At 38.9% G+C, this 26,833-nt stretch overlaps 2 protein-coding genes across 2 annotated transcripts; both read right to left on the bottom strand.

Moving 5' to 3' along the window:
• Positions 1–15,668: 15,668 nt before the first annotated feature.
• Positions 15,669–16,412, bottom strand: LOC138902626 (uncharacterized). Its single transcript, XM_070190511.1, has one exon. It carries the CDS (start codon positions 16,410–16,412, stop codon positions 15,669–15,671), a length of 744 nt encoding a protein of 247 aa, XP_070046612.1.
• Positions 16,413–23,997: 7,585 nt separating this feature from the next.
• LOC138902625 (uncharacterized) lies at positions 23,998–25,079 on the bottom strand. Its single transcript, XM_070190510.1, has 2 exons — positions 24,192–25,079; positions 23,998–24,051 (listed from the first exon to the last, which is right to left on the bottom strand). Exons 1-2 carry the CDS (start codon positions 25,077–25,079, stop codon positions 23,998–24,000), a joined length of 942 nt encoding a protein of 313 aa, XP_070046611.1.
• Between the last annotated feature and the right edge of the window lie 1,754 nt (positions 25,080–26,833).

Here is a 26,833-nt window from a genome sequence, read left to right as displayed (position 1 = left end):
TCTGCCTACAAGCCTCTAAGAGTACATAAACATCATAAAGGTCAGGACAGGGGCCCGACATGCCAATCAATACATGTCCAAATCATACTAACCAAATAGGCAACTCCGGAGCAAGTGGAGTGCACCAACACCTTCCGCTGAGCGGATAGCCTACTAGGAGGACTATCAACCTATCTATCGGGACCTGCAGGCATGAAATACAGTGTCCCCAGACAAAAAGGGATGTCAGTACAAATAAAGTACTAAGTATATAAGGCATGAAAGAAACATGGCGTAAAGAACTCAACATGTAAGTCTGAATATCTCTGTGAATCGTGAAACATTTATAATGCCATGCATATGCGTGTAAATGTCATACCATGCATAGGTATATGAGTACATAACATCATCAAGCCTCTGAGGGCATCCCATCAAATCATCTCGGCCTCTGTGGGCGAAATCATCAACGTATACCAGATGATCAAGTGGTGATACGTATATAACGCCATAACCTTTTTCCATACCCCATACACATATAATATACGTGTATATAACGCCATCTGGTCATGGGTCAATTACATGTATAAATGAATGCAACGCATGAGAAGTAAGTCAATAAAATCTCTCGGAATGTCATAAAATCATTATGCCTTCGATTAATATCATGAAATGAACTTTATCAGCTTACGTGTTTTCTGAGACCCATGAACAGATGATAGAATAATAGGATACATGGGGAATCAAGAACATAGGAACCCCTAGTACTTTTAAGAATAGTGTCATTTGTGAAAGTTGCGCGTTTGCTCGTTTCGTTTGTATCATATGGATCGTGACAAAAGAAAAGAAGGGACAGCCTTAACATACCATTGTCGTTTACTTAACCTCACGGCGTTGGTTCATCCAGTTAGTACTTCAATCTACAACAAACGATAAGGGAGCATTGTTAAGCTTACGGAAGCTAGAATTCAACACAAATGAGTGACTAGCTCGTCTACAAGTATTTGGACAGAACCTCCCCTTATTCTTTTCCTTTCCTTAAATCAAACAACAAGACCAACATGTCCAAAATATCAACAAACATATTACATCAATATCCAACTTTATATCCATTGTAATACATCACTAAAACAGTCCACACAATCTCATACAACAGCCAAGTGCTACTTTGCGCTTTTCCATCCCTATAACTTAGCTAGAACTTGAATACACTTCAATAATGACAACCACAATATACTCAGGTTATACATACTTATTTTTAATCCACAATACCATATAAAAACGAACTCATAACAGTCCACAAATTACAGCAACTGAAAACTGATTTTCAGATTATTACTTTATTAATTCTTACTCCCACAACTTAGTTAAGGCACCAATAAGATTAAACACAACATGTCCAAGATAATACTCTTATGTGACAGCCATATAATAATATGAAACTACTCCAAACATTCCATAACACCACAACAACTTTAACTCAATTTCCAGCCCTTACTTCACAAGTCCTTCACCAAACATCCTAGCTAGAACTTAGATAAACTCAAATATATGAAGGAGGGAGGATTTTCTTACCTATATCAGATCTTGTAGGGATGAAACAATGGTAGTATATTATCCTTGATGGCCATTAACTTGCTTCACATCAGATCCTTCAAGATTGGAGATTACCCTTTAACTTGAATTGAAAGAAGAAGAAGATTATCAACAACTTCTTGAGAGTTTGGAGTAGGTCAATTTGGGAGAGAATTTTGTGGCTCTCTTTATGTTTCTACTACTTGGATATTATGAGGATATGTGACATGGTTCATCCCCTAAAAGGGCCCTCTTGGCTAACCTACACATGTCCATTTAAGTGGACTAATTTGGGCCTTCCCTTTAGCAAGTAGGTGACACACCTACTTGTCACATGCTTGGTTAATTAATAGGTGTCACATGCTGCCCTTATTCACTTAGACACGTATCTTACCCTCATTTAATAGTCATGACATGTGTTAAGAAGTTCAAGCTAGTAGGACGGGTAAGCAAGTAGCTCAAACAAGTATCCCGATAAGCAAGCAACCATATTTTATGTATCCATTATCTCATTTGTTGTTTTCCAAGTCTCATTCAACTTAACTTACTTAAGACTTCGATAAACCTTTCTTATCCTTGTAGAGAGATTTCATTCCTTATGATCTTACATCAACCGACCTACGATGTACTTTTGTGTACAAAAATATGGGGTGTAACACGGAGTGCAGCAATTTTGGAGGCAAATTTCATCACAAGGATTGGGGTAAGTGTTTTATACCCAGTTTTGATTATATTTCGTGATTCTATCTTCGTTTTTGATAATTGGATTATGAATTTTAAAGATAAATTGGGGGTTTTAGCCTAAAGTTTCATAGAGTGAGTTTTTTTAGTTTTGAAAATCGATTCGGAGTTGGATTTGGGTGAAACTAGAATGGTTGGACTCGTAATTGAATGGGTTGTCGGATTTTATAAGTTTTGTCGAGTTCTGAGGAGCGGGCCTGGGTTGGACTTTTGGGTTGATTTTGGGTTTTGGATTAAAGATTCGACCTTTATCAATTGGTTTGTTTCCTTTAGCATTAATTGATATACTTGAGTTACTTTTGGCTAGTTTCGAGCCATTTGGAGGTTGGTACGTGCGGGATGGCATTTTTGGAGCATCGCTTGGCTTGCTCGGTATTGAATTTGGCTTGTTCAAGGTAAGTAACACTTCTAAACTTGGAGCTGAGGATATGAACCCTAATTATACGTGTTATGTGATTTGTTTGGAGGTGACGCACATGCTAGATGACAAGCGTGTGGGCGTGCACCGTAGTACTTGTGACCCAATCAATTCCGTAGAGATGTGTAGTCAATTAACTTGTATTTTCCATGTGTTAGAGAAACTGAGTTGTGACTCATGTTAGAAATCATGCTTAGGCAAATACCGATATTATTGGGACCCACTGAGGTCATTTTTATTGTCGAATTATATGTTTAAATTGTAATTCCGTACTCAGTCATATTCATTCATTGCATATCATATCTCAGTCTTTGTTGCTATTTATTGATACATCATATCATCATTTTGGGCTAGTTTTATGATATTGTGAGCCCGAGAGACTGGAGAGATTGATGACCGAGTGGGGCCGAGGGCCTGATTGTGAGTGATATTTATGGGATCGGGTTGTATGTCGTAGTATGTTTTATTGATTTATGCCTGGATTTGGCTAATTATAGCGCTTGGGCTGAAGGAGTCCCTTTGGAGTCTGCACACCCCCAGTGAGCGCAGTTGTTATTTATATTTGGGGATGGATCTTCCCGGGGCTGAATTTGCCATATACAGTACTGAGTGACTGGATGCCAGCCACTATTTATATTTGGGATGGATCTTCCCTGGGCTGGATTTTCCCTATACAGTATTGAGTGACTGAGTGATTATTTATTTATATTTGGGATGGATCTTCCATAAGCTGGATTTGCTCTAAATCGTACTGAGTGGCTGAGTGTGAAGGATGGATCTTCCCTGGGCTAGATATGCCCAGTACAGTGAGATTGAGTACTCTAAGAGTGTGAGTACATGAGTTCATCATTGAGATGCATTGCATATGACTTGCGTACTTGAGATACAGGCATAGAGATGCATTTTCTCATGCTACCCGGTTTTGGTGACATTCATGATTTCACCTGTATATTAACATGTAGGCATAGAGATATATTTTCCTTATGCTATCAAAAAGTGAAACATCTTATTTATTGTTGAAAGGTTTTTGGGAAAAAACAGTTTTCAAACTTATTCATATATTTTTTTTTTGAGGTTTTCGGTGAAGGATCTGGGATCTACTATTATACTTGAAAAGTATGCCTATTTTCCGTAACTATGAACGAGTTCAACATCATACCTCTGGGTTATTTTTCTTGCATTATTTTATTATGTTGTTATGAACTGTTGTTGGTTATTGGAGTTGGACTCTGACCCTTGTCCCAGCTCGTTACTACTTTCAATATAAGGTTAGGTTTGTTACTTATTGAGTACATGGGGTCGGTTGTACTCATACTACACTTCAGCACCTTACGTATAGATTTTGGATTGTCGATGTTGCTGTGTATGACGGGAGCTAGCATTGAAGACGTACCTGCATTCCATTACAGTTGCCTCTTGTTCATGGTAGCCCTAGACTTATAAAAATCTTTTTATGTACATTCGGACAGATAATGTATTTATTTCATACTAGCTTTGTAAACTCTAAATCTTATAAGCTCATGATTTGTACTACTAGTTTTTGGGGATTCTTTGTATAATTGTTCAGTTGTATTATCATTCCTTCTCTTAATAAATATCATTTGAACTGGTTTATTATTAACTGGCCTACCTAGCGGGTTGGGTTAGGTGCCATCACGACGGTTTGGATTTTGGGTCGTGAATAAGTTAGGCTTTTGAATCACTCCATATGATCTTACAATGAAGGAGATGTGTTAGTTTCAATATTTAGAAATAGTGCAGAGTTTAAATACGAATTCAGTGGCAATTTCGTAATTAGTCTGAAAAAAATCTAGCAACCCAATTCTTAGTAAAATGACCATAAATTCCTCATACGATGTCGAACCTTGATGATTTCAGTTTCTATGGTTCCAAAATTACGATACGGATATAATGGTTTAGTGAAAACACGAACAAAGGTTGTTTGCTCAATATGGTAACCTTTATACTCAAATCGACGCTGAAGCTAAAAACAATCACCATACAACCCAAACTTATCCAAAACTCATAGGAATTGAACCAAAAATTGTGGACATGTCCAAAATTATCATAAAAACTTATTGAAATAATTAAAACCCGATTCCGAGTTCGTTTACCCAAAAGTCAAACCTTTGTCAACTCTTCCAACTTAAAGCTTCTAAAACGAGAATCATTCTTCCAAATCAATCATGAACCGCTCGAAAACTGAAACCAACCATGCACGTAAGTCATAATACATAATATGAAGCTACTCAAAATCTCAAATCATCGAATGGAATGCTAAAGCTCAAAATAACCGATCGAGGCGTTACACATTGGTAGTGTACTCATACTATGTTTCTGCACATTTTTGTGCAGATTCAGGTACCTCTGAGCGAGCTAGTCGTTAAGGAGCTGATTTTCGAGTTGTTGTGTAGACTTCAAGGTATACCTACTATCCGCTTGTAGGCCTCGAAGTCATCTTCTAGAGTACTCTCAATAGAGCTCATGACTCCGTACTACCGATTTTGGGATGTATAACTGATCATTTTCGACTATGTTATATTATTTATCAGTTTTTACTTAATAGTTAAATGGTTTAAAAATGTTGATCGCATCATGTATTAGGCTCACCAAGTCTTAGAGACTATGTGTCATCACGATCCTCAAGGTAGGATTTTGGACGTGAGTTTGAGTCTATTACACAACTGAATAGCTAGTTTATTAATGGACCCAGCTAGACACATTGTCTATTATGAAATCTCTAGCTTATTGTAATATAAAAAGGAAGTGCATCGAAATAAAAATTACAACAATAACAGTTAAACGACAAAATGTAGTTTCATTACATAAAGGTAGATCCAAATATCATAAGTTACAACTAGTTCACAAAACAAAAATTGTCTCATGACCAATTCAAACACATAAATTAATGGAATATCCTGGTTACCTTTACCTGCTCCATCTGTTTCACTTTCCAACTTATCTTCACCATTTTCAGCTTATTCATCATCATCTTAGCAACTGATTTTTTCTTCATATTACCTAAATGTAAATATGCAATATCATATTTAATAATTTGAAACTTACGATCGGAATAAAAAAAAATCCCAATTCTTGCAAACAGCTATGGCTAGACGACAATCGACCACATAAATAAATATTAGGTCGCCAGACTGCCGAAAATTTAAAACACAAAGTTCAAAGGTAGTCGAACAAGGAAATATACCACCCACGCCATATAAGATATGATTATACACAACTAAATCAAATTTGTAAATGCACATGTACACGTCCCTCTACAAACCCCAAATCACAGTTTTAAGAAATAAAAAAAATAAAAATTTAGGATTTGTCCAAAATTGAAAATTTCTGAGTAAATATACAGTGCTTGTTGGGTCTATATAGACGATTCAACCCAAAATCGAAACTTGATTGTTGTCGGAAACCGCCGAAAACTACCGCAGTCAAGTGGGTGAGTGAGTGAGAGAAGAGAGAGAAAAGAGAGAAGAGAAAAAAAATGAAAGAACTAAAGGGTTTAACATGTTTAATAGCTGACCTACAAGTTTTTAAAATATTAAAAAAAGGTCTCAACTACCTTAACACACTCATTTAGCCATTTTTCAAATAAAAAGAAATTAAAAAAGAAAATAGAAGGTCATATGACCAATTCAAATTTTCTAGAGGTTTTTATGACAATTTCTCTCAAGAAACATAATGGGAAAAAGATTAATAAAGAAAAAATCACATTATACTATTTCTTTTTCTGTTACATATTTATTTATTTATTTATTTATTTTAAGTTTTTATTGGAGCGAAATGAGAAAAATGACTACCTTATGAAACACAAGTGTTAACAATTCATATATTCCCCAGATTTTTACATTTATAAATATTTTCCTTATTAGTATCTTTTATTTTCTGTTTTCTTTCTTCATGATTTCAATAAGTCGTTTTATATTTAACTTTTGATATTTTTCACAGATTATAATTCATATTCCTAGGTTAGAACATAGAACTAAAACAATTCTGGTAAGTTTTATTTTGGTCTGTCATCCGTGTACTTTGCCAGGCATTGCCAGGTGTAGATAGGGGTGGGTTCGGTCAGTTCAGTTCGGTTTGAAGATATTCGGTTCGATTATTTGGTTTTCAATTTTGTAAAAGTAGTAACCGAAACTGAACTGAAATAAGTTCGGTTCAGTTCGGCTTTCTAATTTCAGTTCGGTTTATTTCGAATCAGTTTTTAGTTTGAACATTATCATATTGGGCTCTTTCTATGTAATAATTGGACTGACAAATTTGTTGGTTTTTTCTAAAATTTCGGACTTCATGTGTTCCTTGAATGTGATAAATCATAAATCTATTTTTTATTTATATAAATCTGATTTGTCCATACTATTGCTCAAGAAAGTGATAATAAGCTTTTTCCATTTTAAGGTTCAAAGTGACAAAATATGGATCATGTTGTCCAACAAAGTTGTCCAATTCATTCACTTAAAACATGTGCCTTTTCATTCACCTAAAAGTTAAAACCGCACGCCAATGTGATAAGTTGCACATAATCGAGAACTTCATTCATTATATCCAAAAGTTAGCATAAGCAGCTAGTAGAAAACCATTGTTTAGTACAAGCAATATGACATAACCAAAAGAGTAATCCAGAAGTTAGAAAGTTTTCATGCTAATGAAGTCTCAAAACCAACAAAATAACTACATTAAGTAGCATGAAACATAAGAAAGTTCTCCACTATACTCAAAAGTCAACCAGCAGCTTATTTACCAAAACAGCTCACTAGCAAGTTACTACTGCAACATCACTTGTCTATTTACTTGTTGATCTAAGCATTTACGAAGATGATACCATAATCCGTAAGTTCTATTTTTCTTCATGTGGCAATGGTAAATTCGACCGCAATGAATGCATTTCATTATGCGCACTCCTTCAATTTCCTCCGCCATTTCATAGTGATCCCAAACAGGTGATTGTAATTTAGGTGCCATGATCAAACCTTTACAACAAAAAAAGACATAATTATAAGTCAAAAGCACAATTGATTGATAATAAAATATATCAATGTTATATCATCAAATATACAGAAGGTTATCAACTTACCACACATGCCACAAGTTGCAACTATATGTCAATAGTAGTAGAATCTTTTGCACAATTAGCCAAATCTAAGGAAAATATTGAAGAAAACTTTTTCATGCAATATAAATAAGTAAACTATTTGTAATATAATAAATGCAAAACACATAATAATTACCAAGTTCCAGTTGTTCCAGATACTCTAAGTCTTCCTTAACTTTAGTAGGAATAGGTTCACTTCTAAGCCAATCTTGGAGACAAATAAGAGATTGCACCAGTTTAGGCGTCAACGAACTCCTAAACGAGTCAAGAATGCGACCTCCAGTGCTGAATGCACTTTCTGATGCAATACTTGAAATAGGAATGGCTAACACATCACGAGCCATCTCTACAAGAATGAAAAATCTAGGCTCATTGATTTTCCACCAATTTAAGATTTTAAACTCATCTGTTTCAGGCTCAATATCTTTAACAACAAGATACTTATTCAACTCTGATTTAGCACCTAAACCTCCTGTCACTTCCTTATGTCTCTCAAATTCCAATTTCGTTCTCATTGTTCCTCTTTTCAAAAAGCTACCATAACCACTCACAATATCTGTTGTGTTTCCAGATGAAGCAGGTGTAGATCCTTTTGAACTTTTCTTTACATAATAATCAAACAAAGAGTCCATATAATTTTTCACTTATAATATCAATTTCTTCCCTTCTTTTTCTCCAAACATCCTCTCAATTGCAAAAAGAACATAGTCAAGCTTGTTATGGGGATCCAAAATTGATGCAATAAAGATCATCTTGTTAAGGTTCACCCCAATACTTGACAAATTTTTCTTTCATATTTTTTGCCATTTCTTTCAAACTAGCATCTTGTTGTTCCATACACTCTTTCAAAATAAGATCAAGCTCACAAATTTCAACAAAATGCACATTGGAAGTGACATAAACAAAACCAGAGACCCTCAAAGTAAGCAAATAAAAAGCTTCAAGAAATTTTACTATTGTTCTCACATTATCCCAGTCAGTACTTGTGAGATCACATGCACTAGTTCCATCTTCACATACATAGGTACGAAGATGATGCAATAATCCAGTATCAAAGAAACTATATTTATCAGAGGCAAGCTCAAATTGGTGTGCTGTGTCTAACATCATGTATATAGAGTTCCATCGAGTAGAAACATCTAAGCATAATGATTTCTTGAAAGTTGACTTTTGAGATTCACAACATTCTTTGACCTTTTTAATCCTAGCGGGAGATTGTCTAATGTATCTCACAGCTTGTCTAACTCTCTTGATAGAAACACCAATTTTTTTCAACCCATCTTGTACAATGAGATTAAGTATGCTCACATGAGGTGTTTACCATTCATTATATTAGTTCCCCAAGTAGTCAATTGTTTAGACACTTCTCTTATTATTACATCATTGGAACTAACATTATCTAGCATTATAGTAAATACATTTTTCAAACCCCAATCAAGCAAGCAATTAGTAATAACCGCCGCTATATCATCACTTTTATGACTAGCGATAGGATAAAAGTTTATTATCCTTTTATGCAATTTTCAATTATTGTCAATAAAATGAGCAGTAAGACACATATAGTGTATTCTTTGTATATAATTCAAGGTATCTGTTGTAAGACAGATTTTTAGACGTGCTTATTTGAAAGACTTCTTCAACCTTTATCTTTGTTCACAATAAAGTTCATAACAATCTCTTGCCAATGTTCTACGGGAAGGAATTTGAAATTGAGGTATTGTGATTCCTATAAACTTCTTAAATCCTTCTTTTTCGATAAAATTAAATGGCAGTCCATCCAAAATTATCATTTGAGCTAAAGCTCTCCTACTAAGTGCTTGATCAAATTTTCAAGTGGTAAGCAACCCTTCATTTTTCCCATTTGAAGCTGGTAGAAAGCTTAGTTGTGTTTGACTAATTTAAGAGTTTCGTTCGATGGTTTGAGGTCTTGAGTAGCTTCACTTCAGGTATTATGACTTGTACGTGTGGTCGGAATTGAATTTCGGGAAATTCAGAGTTAATTAGGAAGGAAAATTCTAATTTCGGAGCTTTAAGTTGGAAGAATGGATTAAGGTTTGACTTTTGAGTAAATGATCTCAAAATAGATATTTGAAGGTTCCAATAGGTTCATATGATGATTTCAAACTTGGGCGTATGTTCGGGTTGAGTATCGGGTGGTCCGGAAGCATTTCGGTGATTAATATGGAAAGTTGGCATTTTGAAGGTTTTAGAATTTCTTAAGTTTGATTTGAAGTGGACTTTGATGTTATCGATGTCCGTTTGAGGTTCTGAGTATTGGAATAGGTTCGTATCGTGATTTGTGACTTGTGCATACAGTTTGGCATCATTCCAGAATGTTTAAGAATGAATCGAACGCGTTCGTCGAAGTTTGAATGTTTGGAAGTTTAAAGAAAGATTTCGATTGTCGATTCATAGTTTTGATATTGTTTGGGGTGATTTAAGGCCTCGAGAAGGTTTGTGTTATATTTTGGGACTGGTTTGTATAATTGGACGGGGTCCCGGAGGCCTCGGGTGTGTTTCGGAGGTATTTGGGTTGTGTCGCGCTCTTATTTGATATTTCAGCGTTGTTTCTTTGGGCATAAAGGGCACTATATTGAGAAAATGACCTTTGTTTTGTGATTGGATTGAATCCTTATATCCGTATCGTAATAACGGAGCCATAACAATAAGAATCGTCGAATTCCGATGTCGTATGAGAGGGTTATGCTCATTTCCGTGTCGGACAAAATTGCTGGTTTATGGTGCGAAATTTTGTTCTTTGCGAATGCGAGAGAGGTTCCGCGAGCATGAAGAAGGATTTCTGGGTTGACTGGTCAACGCAAAAAATTTCTCTTCGCGAACGCAATGGTCTCCCGCGAAGGCGATGAAGAAAAATCATCTCGACAATATTTTAAACCGAGAATTTTAGTATTTTGGGCATATCTTGAGTTCTAGAGCTCCGTTTGAGGTGATTTTCGCGGTGTTGTTCTCGTATCAACAAGGGGGTAAATATATGACTTTATTTTGATGTTTCTCCATGATTATTTCTATTGGTTATTATTTTTATCCGTGTTTGGATTGCAGAAATTAGGATTTTGAGCCCCAAAGTTGAGAAATGGTAAATCCTTGATTTGAGGTCGATTCATGGACGAAATTGGATGATTTTATGGATATAGACCATATGAGTTATGGGTAATATTTATTTTTAATAATTTTCGGAATTCGGACATGTGGATCCGAGGGTTGACTTTATTGACTTTTCGAGCGGAGTTCAGAATTGTTATAAATTGATTAATTATAAGCATTGGAGTATATTTTGATTGATTTGCACGTTGTTTGACTAGTTTCAGGATATTTGTCTTTGAGTTGAGGTGTTAGAGAGGCATCGGAGCCGGTAATGAAACTTCGGAGCGAGGTAAGTCTCTTGTCTAACCTTGTGAGGGGAAACTACTCTCTAGATGATGTAATTGTTATATGCTATTAGTTGTGGATGCCACGTACGCGCGAGGTGACGAGAGTCCATACGTAGCTAAAGCATGTTTATGTCCGGGTAGACTTAGGACTTTACCATATAATATTTGAATTCATTCTGCTAGCTTAATTAATTGAAATCATAATTGAACTTTATTTAGAAGTATATACTTATATATTAGGCTGAGATTTATTACCTTGAGTAGTTGGCAAGTTATTTGACAAACGGTAAAGGTTATACTCACCTTGTGTTCATATACTGTACCATAAGCTCATGTCTCGTAATTCAATAATTCTATTCCTTTCTTGTGGAGCGGGCCGAACGCCTCTAAATATTCACGAGATTTTTCCTTTCACTGATGCCTTGCATTTTATATGGTATTTCTTATTTATTTGATATTGGCACTAGGTATTTTCTCAGCTGTTGAGATAGAATACGAGATAAGGAATTGATATCGTTTAAAGAATTTTTTGGAGATAGTGTTAGTTACATGTAATAAAGAAAGTAATCCATGTAAGTCAAGTTCATTATGGTAAGAGCCTAAGTATCCCCAGCAGAGTCACCATGCTGTCATGTCCCATTTTTTCGTGAAAGCGGGCTTTGACATTGCGACAACTCCTTTGAGTAGGATAAAATATTAAAAAAAAGAGTTGCCACCTAATGATTTTTAAGGTGCGTTAGGGCACCTATTGTGCAGATAACTCTGTTTGACTACTCAGTGCTACCAAAGATCGGATAAGGGATCAAATTACCTAAAAGAGAAGGTGTTAGGCACTCTTCGAGATCCACAACTGTGGGTCCCGGTCGAACTTAAGACTGTGTGGATTATCATTAGGCGAGATGATTAAACAAACAAAGAGAATAAAAGGTCAAAGAGTTTCATTATAACACAACGAGAATTGGTACAAATCTTAAGGACTACAAGGATACAACTATAATGGTCGATATTAGATGACTAAGTGTATAAAGAGAAAAGGGGGGTCCTAAGTTTTTTAGCCTAAAGGATCACCCCGTGCAACATAAATAATACTTTGCAAATCCTTTTAGATAGGAGTTTCTCATATTATTCAGCGGGCACAGACTATCATCTCATGCTACCCGATTACTATGTTAAAGTTGTTTACTTAAAGCATTCTAATTCAATTCCATGTCGCGTCTTATGCATGCACTACTCGTCCCATGCCTATGGTCCAGGAGGCGTTGGACCTCTATTTGGGTAGTTCTAGACTTTACTTAGGCTGCTCAAAATGATAAAACTAAGCGACATTCAAAACAAATAGGACTTCACTTAAGGACAGTTAAAGGCTCAAGTTAGCCTCCACACTTAGACAATAAATGCACGCGAATAGATTTCTATGTTAGGCACTAGATAGTTTCAGAATTGAGGCAAATTGAAGTCGTTAAGCTCTATAGGTATGGTTTTTAAATAACTACTCAGTTTATGAGTATCCGGTACTGTTATGCTGTTTATTGAAATTACAGATTATAAGTTATTAAAACCTATAGACATGGTCTCTAAGTGATTTACGCAATAGGGGGAATGAAAACCATTGGAAATACTCAGAATTACTCGTATTTGATCCTATTAGCATGATTTCTAAGCGAATAGCAGTATTTTATAGCTAGGTTCTAATAATTGGCAGTTGAAAACTAATTCTGTAACACTTCGTCCCTATAGGCATGTTTTCTAGGCGAGTAATAGATATAAGAGTAACTGATGAATCAATTAAGAACCTATGGACATGATATCTAGATGAGGACCAGTAGAGCATAAGCTAGTATAATCCTATAGGCATGGTATCTAATGAACATGCTGCCGTTATGCAAATTGAAGGACAGTTATTGGCATTTGTTTCCAATAGGCATGCTGTCTAGTGACACATAACAGTAGACATAGGAATAGATAGAGTATTTAAGTTCATACTTTGATAGTAAACAAGTTGTGTGAGTGTGTGATTCCCCTAATGGCATGATTTCTACTAGTGTACATAAAAATTTAAATAGCATATAAGGCAGGTTGGATAAAATAACAAGTAAATCATACGAATCCTATAGGAATGTTTTCTACCCTTTCATGCAAACATTGGAATATACCGTTTTCCCAATTTAACTAACACCCTAATTGTTTATTACAAAATTATTACAGACCAGATGAGGAATATAAGTGCATATATTACACAAGAAATTATAGTAGGCCTACAACAGGCCCAAAGGAGATACCCAGTATTACATGGGTCTTCAACAAACCCCTTCTTCGCAAATAGCATGCCCAGATCCAAACATGGGACTATGCCCATCAGCACAGCCAAAAAATCATAGAGGAACTCAATCCAAACCCAACAATTACAAACTACCCATATGACCCAAATATTGAATTACACATAAATCACTTACACAACCCAGTTTGCAGATTATGCCAATAATGTGAGGAAGAAAAGCTAAATGCCAGAGACAGCTCAAATTCCAACAGCAAAGAGAGTGATCAAATAACCCCAAATCCTAGTGTGTCAGAGTTCACAAGGATCTCAAATGGACCTCGAGCAGTGCTCACACTAGGGAGGTTAGTCTCATGCAACGAGGGGAGACAATGCTTAGTCTCATACAAGGAAAGGCAATGCTTAGCCTTATACAATTACTGAGGCAGTGCTTAACCTCATGCAAGAAATGGAGACAATGCTTAGTCTCATTCAAAGAAAGGCAGTGTTTAGCCTTATGTGATTACGGAGGCAATGCTTAGCCTCATGCAAGAAATGGAGACAATGCTTAGTCTCATGCAGAGAAAGACAGTGCTTGGCCTTACGCAAGAAAAGCAATGATCAGCTGCGAGAGAGTAAAGTATTTCTTAGCTTGATGTGTTTGCGTTTAGCAACTTGTCGCCATGGAGGTACTGATTTTTCTATGCGTATGTATTTGCGAATATTACTGTTGTGTCTATCGTACCTGCATTCAAAGGAAGATTGTAAGTTTTTGATTCCTTGCTTCGCCTTTACTCCTGTCTCGAGATCCTATTTGAGTTACCCTGGGTAACGTCTGGCTGTCATAGAAACAAAGTTTTCAAAACAATATGCGTGCATTTGACAAATTATTTGTGAAAATATAATTATTTGAATTTTAGTATGTGATATCAAAGAATTTAGATGGACGGGTGACTGTGACACATTTCAGAGACATTGCAACCTCCCTGCCTTAGATTTTGAGGGCTCCCCTCAAAATTCTGCCCCAGTTTAAATGCAATACGTTTGGATGTTCCACATATGACAAAGTAGGCTGAACTTGCAATCTTGTCCCAATTTCCGATCGTGGGGAAAATGAAGATTTTATAAAGATGTGACTGAACCCATAGGGCTGCCTACGTATTCCCTTTTAAACAGGAATCAGGTCAAGCGTAGTTCAGTTACATCAAGTGAAGAAATATAAACAATCCTAAACATAGTATCTCTTGACTGCGTCTGAGTTGATAGGTTTTGGCCAAATCTCTCCGTCCATTTCTGAAAGTATGAGTGCTCCTCCTGTTAGTACTCAATGAACCATGTAGGGACTTTGCCAGTTGGGTAAGAAGTTCCCCTTGGCTTCATCCTGATAAGGGAAGATCCGCTTTAGCACCAACTACCCCAGTGTGAATTGCCTTGGTCTGACCTTTTGTTGAAAGCTCTTGCCATTCTGTTCTAGTAGAGTTGACCGTGACATACTGCATTCATTCTCTTTCCATCAATGAGAGCCAGTTGTTCATAGTGGCTCTGTACCCATTTTGCACCGCTGAGCTCGGCTTCTTGTATTATTCTCAAAGAAGGGATTTCTACTTTGGCAGGAATAACTGCTTCAGTGCCGTAAACCAACAGGTAAGGAGTTACCCCAGTTGATGTGCGAACCGTGGTAAGATACTCGACCAGAGCAAATGGCAACTTCTCGTGCCATTGCTTGTAATTATCTACCATTTTCCTTAGTATCTTCTTGATGTTCTTGTTGGCGGCCTCTACAGCACCATTCATTTGCGGCATGTATGCCGTGGAATTCTTATGCTTGATCTTGAAAGTTTCACACATGGCCTTCATTAGGTCACTGTTGAGATTGGCGTCATTGTCGGTGATGATTGACTCTGGCATTCCGAGCCGACAAACAATGCGATCCCGAACAAAATCTGTGATGACCTTCTTAGTTACAGCTTTGTAAGATGCGGCTTCGACCCATTTTGTAAAATAATCTATGGCCACTAGAATGAACCTATGCCCATTTGAAGCAGCGGGTTCGATTGGACCGATGACATCCATGCCCCAAGTGGAGAAAGGCCGGGGTGCACTTGTTGCATTGAGTTCATTGGGTGGCATTCGTATCATATCAGCATGTATCTGGCATTGGTGACATTTCTGAACATACTTGATGCAGTCTGTTTCCATACTCATCTAGAAATACCCTGCTCTTAGTATTTTCTTGGCTAAGATGAAGCCATTCATGTGCGGTCCGCAAGTTCCGGCATGTATTTCCTCCAGCAATCTGGATGCTTCCTTGGTATCGACACACCGTAATAATCCCAAGTCAGGAGTTCTTCTATACAAAATTCCTCCGCTTTCAAAGAAATGATTGGCTAATCTTCGAAGCTTGCGCTTCTGAGTATGGATAGAGTGCTCTGGATATTCTCCTTTTGCCAAATATTCCTTGATGTCATGGAACCACGGATTTCCATCGCTCTCTTCTTCAACATGAGCACAATAAGCTGGCTGTTTATGAATTCCTATTGGGACAGGATTGATGAAGTTCTTGTCTAGGTGTTGTATCATGGAAGATAGAGTGGCCAATGCATCTGCGAACTCATTTTGAACTCTCGGAACATGTTTGAATTCTATCTTTGTGAACCTTTTGATCAGCGCTTGCACATAATGCAAATATGGCAATATTTTAATGTTCTTTGTGGCCCACTCTCCTAGAGCCTGGTGCACCAAAAGGTCTAAATCTCCGATTGCCAACAGCTCCTGAACGTTCATGTCAATGGCCAACCGGAGTCCCAAAATGCAGGTCTCATACTCCGCCATATTGTTGGTGCATGGAAAGCTGAGTTTTGCAGATACCGGATAGTGTTGGCCGGTCTCTGATACCAAAACAGCTCCAATACCTACTCCTTTAAAGTTTGTTGCTCCGTCGAAGAACATTCTCCAACCATCATATGCTTCAGTGATATCTTCTCCCACGAATGACACCTCCTCGTCGGGAAAATACGTTTTTAATGGTTCGTATTCTCCATTTACGGGATTTTCTGCCAAATGATCTGCCAATGCTTATCCTTTGACCGCTTTCTGAGTTACATAGACGATGTCAAACTCACTTAGTAATATTTGCCACTTTGCTAACTTACCCATAGGCATGGGCTTCTGAAAGATATATTTCAGTGGATCCATACTTGATATGAGATATGTAGTGTATGCACAGAAATAATATCTCAACTTCTGAGCTATCCATGTCAAAGCACAGCATGTGCGTTCCAGCAAAGAGTACCGAGCTTCGTAGGGTGTGAATCTATTTGCCCAGATAGTATATTGCCTGCTTCTTTCTTCCAGTTTCATCATGTTGTCCCAAAACGCAACTGAAAGCTCCATCCAGTACAGACAAATAAAGCAGCAGTGGTCTTCTTGGCTCTGGTGGGACCAGAACAGGCGATTTGGATAAAGACTCCTTGATTTTGTCGAAGGCTTTCTGGCATTCTTCAGTCCAACTTGTTGTAGCATCTTTCCTTAGCATTTTGAAAATCAACTCACATATAACGGTTGATTGTGCTATGAAGCAACTGATATGATTAAGATGCCCTAAAAAGCTCATCACATCTTTCTTATTCTTCGGAGGTGGCAAGTCTTGGATTGCTTTGACTTTTGATGGGTCTAACTCAATTCCTCTACGACTGATGATGAATCCTAATAATTTCCCGGCAGGGACTCCGAAAGCACACTTTGCAGGATTCCGTTTCAGGTTATATTTTCGAAGCCGATCGAAGAATTTCCTCAGATCCGTTATGTGACCTGTACTCCTTTTGGATTTGATGATAACGTTATCCACGTACAATTCTATCTCTTTGTGTATCATGTCGTGAAAAATAGTTGTCATGGCTCTCATGTAGGTGGCTCCGGCGTTCTTCAGACCAAATGGCATCATTTTATAACAATATATTCCTCATGGCATGATGAAGGTTGTCTTTTCAGCATCCTCCTCATCCATCCAGATCTGATGGTACCCCGCGGAGCAATCCATAAAGGATTGGAGTTCATGTTTGGCACAGTTGTCGATCAATATGTGTATATTAGGCAACGAGAAATCATCTTTGGGACTTGCTCTGTTTAGATCTCGGTAGTCAACACATACTCTGACTTTCCCATCTTTCTTCGGAACTGGCACGATGTTGGCCAACCAAGTCGGGTACTCGACCACTCTAAGAACCTTGGCTTTGATCTGCTTGGTGACCTCCTCTTTTATCTTCAAACTCATGTCCGGCTTGAATTTACTGAGCTTCTGCTTTATCGGTGGACATGTAGGATTAGTGGGTAATTTGTGAGCTACTATAGATGTGCTCAAACCCGTCATATCGTCGTAGGACCATGCAAAGATATCTTCATATTCTTTTAGGAATCTGGTGTACTCTTCTTTCTCTGACAGTGATAGATGAATGCTTATGCGTGTTTCCTTCACCAGTTCGGAATCCCATAAGTTAACTACTTCAGTTTCGTCCAAATTGGACTTTGGCTTGTTTTCAAAATTTTCCACTTCTCTGACGATTTCCTTAGGTTTCGTATCATCTTCCAGGTCTTCTGAATCACTATCCTTTTGTTGCGTTGTCTCATTACATATCACAGTCACAGGTTCATCGGGACAGGTAATAATAATGTTGTAAAAAGAGAAAATGTAGAGAATAATAGTAAATACAAAAAGTAGCAATGCATTAATTGAAATCTTTAAAATGTTAACAAATGCGGCTCGATGACTCGAGCAATTATTTCAAAGCAAAATAATGAAAATGTCTCAAATGCTTAAAAATAATTGATGCTAATCTGCCAAGCTACCCAGGAACTCGACGGGCCCGGGATGGTGCAGCAGTCCAGTTTTGAGAATAGCTAGTATGCACGAACCAACCAGTTGGGAATGGGAATAATCAAAAGAAAGAAAAAGCAAAAGGTAACGAAGTTAGTAAGGAATATTAAAAGAGTGTTTGTGACATTAAAACGTGTTTCACAAAGTCATGCAATAATTCGCGTCCTAATTTGGGGACCTCATTGTGCCCGAGGTAGGCCTAAGCACACGTAGACTTGGAGAAAATTGATGTCAACATTTGCGTCATTTCATTAATGCCAAAAATGTTTGCGCAATAATGATCAACACATTGGCATATTTTCTCCAAGTAATGCACATAGTATGATAGCGTCCATTGGGATTGTGGAAATCCCGTCGGACTTTGGACGAGGTTCATCTTAGCGGGTTGTTATGTTAATAACGTTCCAACCCGTACTAGGTTTAGCATGATGCATGTACATTTCAAATTGGAGTAGGGTTTCTAGAATGGTCTAGACTGGTACTCCCAAGTAGACAACTTAAGAGGGAAAGGCACGGGACCGTCGATTGCACCGCTGATTGACTAGTCTACCGCAAATAAGCCATTCTGATTTTAAAAAAAGGATAATTTTGGAAGAGCGCGGACACTCATCAAGCGTCGCTATGTTGATAATTGGCACGAGTGGAGTATGATGTGGAGCATGCTTTACGCAGAGATAATAACACGTTGTCAAGTATTTGCACGATAAATATGTAAAAGCAGTGAATACAGTAGTAAGGTAAAACATGAAAAACATAGAAAAGAAAGACAAAAGGAAGAAGTCAGTTCGTGGAGTATATGCGAGAATGTAATAAAGCAAGTAAGAGAGTAGGGATGGGAGAGGCCTGGTATGGCAATTTTGACAAGATAAAATAGCGGTCATAGCAAGTAAAAGTGAATAAGGAGAAGGGATATACATGTCATAACAGATTTAAACAAATAAAGGTGAACGGAGAAGGGATGTGCATGCCATAACAAATTTAAACAAATGAAGGTAAATAGGGGAAGGGATATGTATGTAATAGAAAATTTAAACAAATAAAGGTGAAGAAGGGATGTACATGTAATAAAGAAAGTAATCCACGTAAGTCAAGTTCATTATGGTATGAGCCTAAGTATCCTCAGCAGAGTCGCCATGCTGTCGCGTCCCGTTTTCTCGTGAAAGCGAGCTTCGACATTGCGACAACTCTTTTGAGTAGGATAAAATGTTAAAAGAGAAGAGTATCCACCTAACGATTTTTAAGGTGCGTTAGGGCACCTATTGTGCAGATAACTCTATTTGTCTAGTCAGCGCCACCAAAGATTGGGTAATGGCTCAAATTACCTCAAAGAGAAGGTGTTAGGCACTCTTCGAGGTCCACAACTATGGGTCCCGGGAGAACTTAAGACTATGTGGATTATAATTAAGCGATATGATTAAATAAACAAAGAGAATAAAAGGTCAAAGAGTTTCATTATAACACAATGAGAATTGGTACAAATCTTAAGGACTACAAGGATACAACTATAACAGTCAATATTAGATGACTAAGTGTGTAAAGAGAAAAGGGGGATCCTAAGTTTTTTAGCCTAAAGGATCACCCCGTGCAACATAAATAATACTTCGCAACTCCTTTTAGATAGGAGTTGCCCATATTATTCAGCGGGCACAGACTATCATCTCCTGCTACCCGATTACTATGTTGAAGTTATTTTCTTAAAGCGTTCTAATTCAATTCCAGGTCGCGTTCTATGCGTGCACTACCCATCCCATGCCTATGGTCCAGGAGGCGTTGGACCTCTATTTGGGTAGTTTTAGACTTTACTTAGGCTGCTCAAAATGATAAAACTAAGCGACATTCAAAACAAATAGGACTTCACTTAAGGACAGTTAAAGGCTCAAGTTAGTCTCCACACTTAGACAACAAATGCACGCGAATAGATTTCTTGTTAGGCACTAGATAGTTTTAGAATTGAGGCAAATTGAAGTCGTTAAGCTCCATAGGCATGGTTTTTAAATAACTACTCAGTTTAAGAGTATCCGGTACTGTTATGCTGTTTATTGAAATTACAGATTATAAGTTATTAAAACCTATAGACATGGTCTCTAAGTGATTTATGCAATAGGGGGAATGAAAACCATTGGGAATACTCAGAATTACTCGTATTTGATCATATTAGCATGCTTTCTAAGCGAATAGCAATATTTTATAGCTAGGTTCTAATAATTGGAAGTTGAAAACTGATTCTGTAACACTTCATCCCTATAGGCATGTTTTCTAGGTGAGCAATAGATATAACAGTAACTGATGAATCAATTAAGAACCTATGTGCATGATATCTAGATGAGGACCAGTAGAGCATAAGCTAGTATAATCCTATAGGCATGGTATCTAATGAACATGCTGCCGTTATGCAAATTGAAGGACGGTTATCGGCATTTATTTCCTATAGGCATGCTGTCTAGTGACACATAGCAGTAGACATGGGAATAGATAGAGTATTTAAGCTCATACTTTGATAGTAAACAAATTGTGTGAGTGTGTGATTCCCCTAATGGCATGATTTCTACTAGTGTACATGGAAATTTAAATAGCATATATGGCAGGTTGGATAAAATAACAAGTAAATCATACGAATCCTATAAGCATGTTTTTTACCCTTTCGTGCAAACATTGGAATATACCGTTTTTCCAATTTCACTAACACCCCAATTGTTTATTACAAAATTATTACAGACCAGATGAGGAATATAAGTGCAGATATTATACAAGAAATTATAGTAGGCCTACAGCAGTCCCAAATGAGATACCCAATATTGCCTGGGCCTTCAACAAACCCCTTCTTCGCAAATAGCATGCCCAGATCCAAACATGGGACTATGCCCATCAACATAGCCAAAATATCATAGAGGAACTCAAGCCAAACCCAATACTTACAAACTGCCCATATGACCCAAATATTGAATTACACAGAAATCACTTACACAAACCTAGTTTGCAAATTATACCAACAATGTGAGGAAGAAAAGCTAAATGCTAGAGACAGCTCAAATTCCAGCAGCAAAGAGAGTGATCAAAGAATCCCAAATCCTAGTGTGTCAGAGTTCACAAGGGTCTCAAATGGACCCCGAGCAGTGCTCACACTAGGGAGGTCAATAGAGAGAGTTTTGGTGGCCTTGGCTTTCAGCCGGCCAAGAGTGATAGATCCAGAATAGTGTAGGTGACAAATGAGAGTGAGATGACAGTGATCAAGTGATATAATTTAAAGAGGTGTACTTATATATTAGAAGAAGGCATAGCAGGGGCGATTGAACAAAGAACATACAAGCAAAGAGAATCAACAAAAAATTCAAAGGACAGGTTGATATCACAAGTTCAAACACTGAGCATATTGGGCAGAAAATATTTTTGTAAGAAGTAGGGGAATCAGGTTTTCTGAGACTACAAGATTAACATACAAAGGTGCACAATGCCAACGAATCTAAAGTAGAGCACTAACTTAAAGAATTTAAAGCCTAGGGGTCCAAATTATGTTGAATATCCATCACAACACCAGCAAGTAGACATGCCAACTTATATCACTAAGATAAAACAATACCAAACATTAGAAGGAAACACATGTTAAGATGGCTACTCTAAAGGTCCCAACTAATCACTAGGGGATACATGATTAGGCAAACCTAAGACATAATGAGTGACAAAATAGCATGGGAGCAGGTCATAGCTAGAGTGAAGGTCTTAACAGAGATTAGGACACATTATAGATACGAGTCAGTCATTACAGGAACCCAGAACAAAGCAAGGAAGCAAACTAATGCCACACAGTAAATGTAAACATTCAGGTACCAACACATTAGGCTAAACGAACTTAAGAGGGTCCAAATTATTCAAGTTAAGCATAAACATATCTCAGAACTGGCAGATTTAGGTAAAATCAAGTGCTAAAGAAGTTCAGATCACAAAATGAGTTTAATGCCAACAAGGTTGCACATAGAGATGGTCTAGAAACACATTAGGTCATGAAATTTCAGAGGTATGAATATGCAAATCATGAACACAACAACAACAATAATGACGACCCAGTGAAATCCCACTAGTGGAGTCTGAGGAGGGTAGTGTGTACGCAGACCTTACCCCTACCCTGAGGGAGTAGAGAGGTTATTTTCGAAAGACCCTCAGCTCAAGAAGACGAAAAGAGACAATATCAGTATCACCAATAGAAACCATAGGAAAAATAACATCATGAAAATGAGAAAGTAGATGCAAAGCAAACGCGATAGACAATACATAGACCCGACACTATGGAAAACAACAGAGTAGTAAGACACAACCTTGCCACTAGTTGACATCGACAAAAACCCTACCAGACTAGCCTCACAAAGGTACAAAGTAAGGGAGACTCAACTATGTACCTCATAACCTACAACTCTAATACTCGACCTCCACAACTTTCTATCAAGAGCCATGTCCTTGGAAATCTGAAGCCTCTCCATGTCCTGCCTGATCACCTCTCCCCAATACTTCTTAAGCCGTCCTCTACCTCTTCTCGTACCCTCCAAAGTCAGCTGCTCACACCTCCTTACCAGGGCATCTGGGCTTCTCCTTTGTACGTGTCCAAACCATCTGAGTCGCGCTTCCCGCATCTTTTCATCAATGGGAGTCACGCCCACCTTCTCCCGAATATCTTCATTCCTAATCTTATCCATTATAGTGTGTTCGCACATCCACCTCAACATCCTCATTTCTGCTACTTTCATCTTCTGGATATGTGAGTTCTTAACAGGCCAACACTCAACTCCATACATTATGGACGGTCTAACTACCGCTTTGTAAAATTTACCTTTGAGTATCGGTGGCACTCTCTTATCATACAAGACTCCAGATGCTAACCTTCACTTCATCCATCCCACCCCAATACGGTGTGTGACATCCTCATCAATCTCTCTTTTCCTCTGGATAACCGACCTAAGGTATTTGAATTTGCCACTACTTGGTATGACATGTGATTCAAGCCTCACTTCCACGCCCACTTCCCTCGGCTCAGTGCTGAACTTACACTCCAGGTATTCCATCTTCGTCCTGTTCAGCTTGAAACCCTTAGACTCAAGGGCATGTCTCCAAACCTCTAACCTCTCGTTAACACTGGTTCGCGACTTATCAATCAGAACTATGTCATCGGCGAATAACATACACCATGGCACCTCCCCTTGAATATGGTGTGTTAACACATCTATCACCAGGGCAAATAAGAACGGGTTGAGCGCAGAACCTTGGTGTAACCCCATAACAACTGGAAACTGCTCAAAGTCGCTTCCTATAGTCCTAACCCGAGTCTTAGCCCCATCATACATGTCCTTAATTGCCCAAATATAGGTAGCCGACGAGCCTTTTGCCTCTAAGCATCTCCAGAGAACTTCTCTAGGAACCTTCTCGTACGCTTTCTCTAAATCAATAAACACCATGTGCAGATCCTTCTTCCTCTCCCTGTACCGTTCCACCAACCTCCTAATAAGGTGTATAACTTCCATAGTAGAATGACCCGGCATGAACCCGAACTGCTTATCGGATATAGACACTGTCCTCCTCACCCTCGTTTCAACCACCCTCTCCCAAACTTTCATGGTATGACTCAGTAATTTGATACCCCTATAATTGTTACAACTCTGGATATCACCTTTGTTCTTATACAACGGAACCACCGTACTCCACCTCCACTCTTCCAGCATCCTCTTCGTCCTAAAAATAACATTAAACAATCTAATCAGCCACTCCAAGCTTGCTCTACCCACACACTTCCAAAATTCAATCGGAATTTCGTCTGGCCTGGTCGCTCTACCCCTACTCATCTTACGCATAACTCATACGACCTCCTCAACCTCGATGCGCCTGCAGTCCCCAAAGTCACAGTGACTCTCGGAATGCTCCAGTTCACCTAGCACAATATCCTGATCCCCTTTTTCATTCAGAAGTTCATGAAAATAAGTCTGACATCTCCTCTTAATCTGAGCGTCTTCCATCAATACTCTACCATCGTTGTCCTTGATGCATCTCACTTGGTCCAAATCCCGGGCCTTCCTCTCTCTCGTCTTCGCCAGCCGGAATAATTTCTTCTCTCCGCCTTTTTCCCCTAGTTCCTCGTACATATGGCCATAGGCTGCAGTTTTAGCCTCCGTGACTGCCAGCTTTGCTTCCTTCCTAGCTACCTTATACCACTCCATGCACGCCCTCCTCTCCTTCTCACTTGTGCTCCCTACTAATTTTAGATATGCTGTCTTCTTTGCTTTCACTTTACCTTGGACTACTTCATTCCACCAACAGTCTCCTTTGTGCATGCCAGAGACGCCCATTGAGGTCCCTAACACTTCTCTCGCAGCCTCCTTTATACAGTTTGTTGTTGTCGACCATATAATGCTCGCATCACCACTTTTCCTCCAAGCTCCCATAGCCAACAACTGCCCCTCCAACTCCTGGGCTTTATCCTTAGTCAAGGCACCCCACCTCATTCTCGATCGTCCGCAATCGAACCTTTTCCTTCTCTTTAACATAATACCAACATCTATCACCAATAGCCTATGCTGTGTCGTGAGTATCTCACCCGGAATAACTTTACAATCCTTACACAGCCAATTATTACACCTCCTAAGGAGGATATAGTCAATCTGAGTCATCGCCACAGCATTTTGGAAAGTAACCAAACGCCCATCCCTCTTCGGAAAGCTAGAGTTCGCAATCACCAACCCAAAAGCCTTAGCGAAGTACCTCATCCGTTCCTCTCCCCAAAATCGAAGCCTCCATACATCTCGCCATAGCCGCTTGCGGTCGACCCAATATGACCATTGAAATCCCCTCCTATAAATAGCCTCTTAGTAGGCGGTACTTGACGCACAATCTCATATAACCCCTCCCAGAATCGTTGTTTAACCTCCTCATCCAGGCCCGCATGCGGGGCGTAGGCGCTAATGATGTTTAGGGTGTACTCTCTAACCACCAACTTAATAGTCATCAATCTATCATTCACCCATCTAACCTCAACCACCGACTCTCTAAGTTCCCCATCCACCAAGATACCCATTCCATTCTTACCCTTCTGGACTCCGGAGTACCAAAGCTTATACCCGTCCGCATCTCTCGCCCTGGACCCTACCCACCTAGTTTCTTGGACACACGCTACATTGACCCTCCTCTTCCGGAAGATCTTTGCCAACTCTATAGACTTACCCGTCAGTGTACCTATATTCCATGACCTAATTCCAACCTATAGGCACCCTTGTTCCCCTTACCTCCCTTACCTGCCTTCCCCCAACCCCTCCCCCACCCCCACCCCCCCCCCGAGGACATGACCTCACTCGGCCATCCCAGACCACAACCACTATACCTATGGCAGACTAAAGGAAATCACTAACACACACTAAGTAACAGACCAGAGTAGAAAAAGATATATTGTAACTGCAGGCACGCTAATATGGTGATTAAACTAATACGAACTAAGATGGCAGTAATTTAACTAACACAATGAAGGGAAACAGCAAAATGGGAGGTATTAACTCCCGCAATTAGAACTTGGGAATTGTCTTGGTATACACGGCGGTATTGCGGCCACCTTGCACGTTCACGTCCAACTCCTGCGTCGCCCCTTGTTGACAGTCGCCCTGACTGTTATTCACTGTTTGCACATGCATGTCCCGTTCGCCGCTACCACGAAGCCAAACAAGGGGGGGGGCTGTCACCGCTACTACTGGCGAAGTCCCAACCGTAACAAAAAAGGGCAAAGAAGGTAACGAAGAGGAAAGGAGCAGATAAAGGGGGGGAGGGATTACCCGCAACTAAGAATTAAAAATGAAGAAGAAAAGCAAGAGGGAAAAATGCCGATATTGCTGCCCGGCGAAATAGCAGTCGCCAGCAGTGTTGTTGCTCTAGTAAGTATGGGAGTGGGGAAGAGGGAAAGAAGAAAGAGGATAGAGAGGAAGGGGAGGCGTGAAAGATGAGGGGGGAGAGGGGCTTACCTGCTGGTAGGGGTGGTCGCCGGCGTGGGGTGGTCGCCGGCTGCCTGTGAGTGTGTGGTCTGGTTTTTGATCGTTGGGGATGGGATGAAGCGTTTGGCAGAGAGCGTTGGCAGATAGTGGGGAGGGGTTTTTTTCCAAATCATGAACGCGGGAGAATAAAATTACTAAAGCTAAGGAACTTACCAGTTATCACTTGACAAATAGACAAACAAGATCGAACAAACTCCACACTACTCTGAACGTCAGCAAAGAGTAATAGAACCCAGAATCTTAGTGTGTCAAAGTTCCCAAAGGCTTCAAACGAACCCCGGGCAGTGCTCGCACCAAGAAAAGTTGAAAAATCAAATTCCGGTGTCCTTGGCTTTCAGCCGGCCAAGAGCCAAAGTATAGAACAAGAGAATGAGAGAATAATAGAGTGACAACCTTTAGTTTTTAGTGAATCTCGTGAAAAAAGTCTGTTTCAAAGGGGAATAGGGAGGTGTTTATATAGTAGTAGAAATCAAGCAAACAAACAA

This window comes from Nicotiana tomentosiformis, chromosome 12, assembly GCF_000390325.3.
Source record: "Nicotiana tomentosiformis chromosome 12, ASM39032v3, whole genome shotgun sequence".
Taxonomy (NCBI): Eukaryota; Viridiplantae; Streptophyta; class Magnoliopsida; order Solanales; family Solanaceae; genus Nicotiana; species Nicotiana tomentosiformis.
The sequence above is the reverse complement of the archived record's forward strand: the minus strand, read 5'-3'. Positions and strand labels throughout refer to the sequence as shown.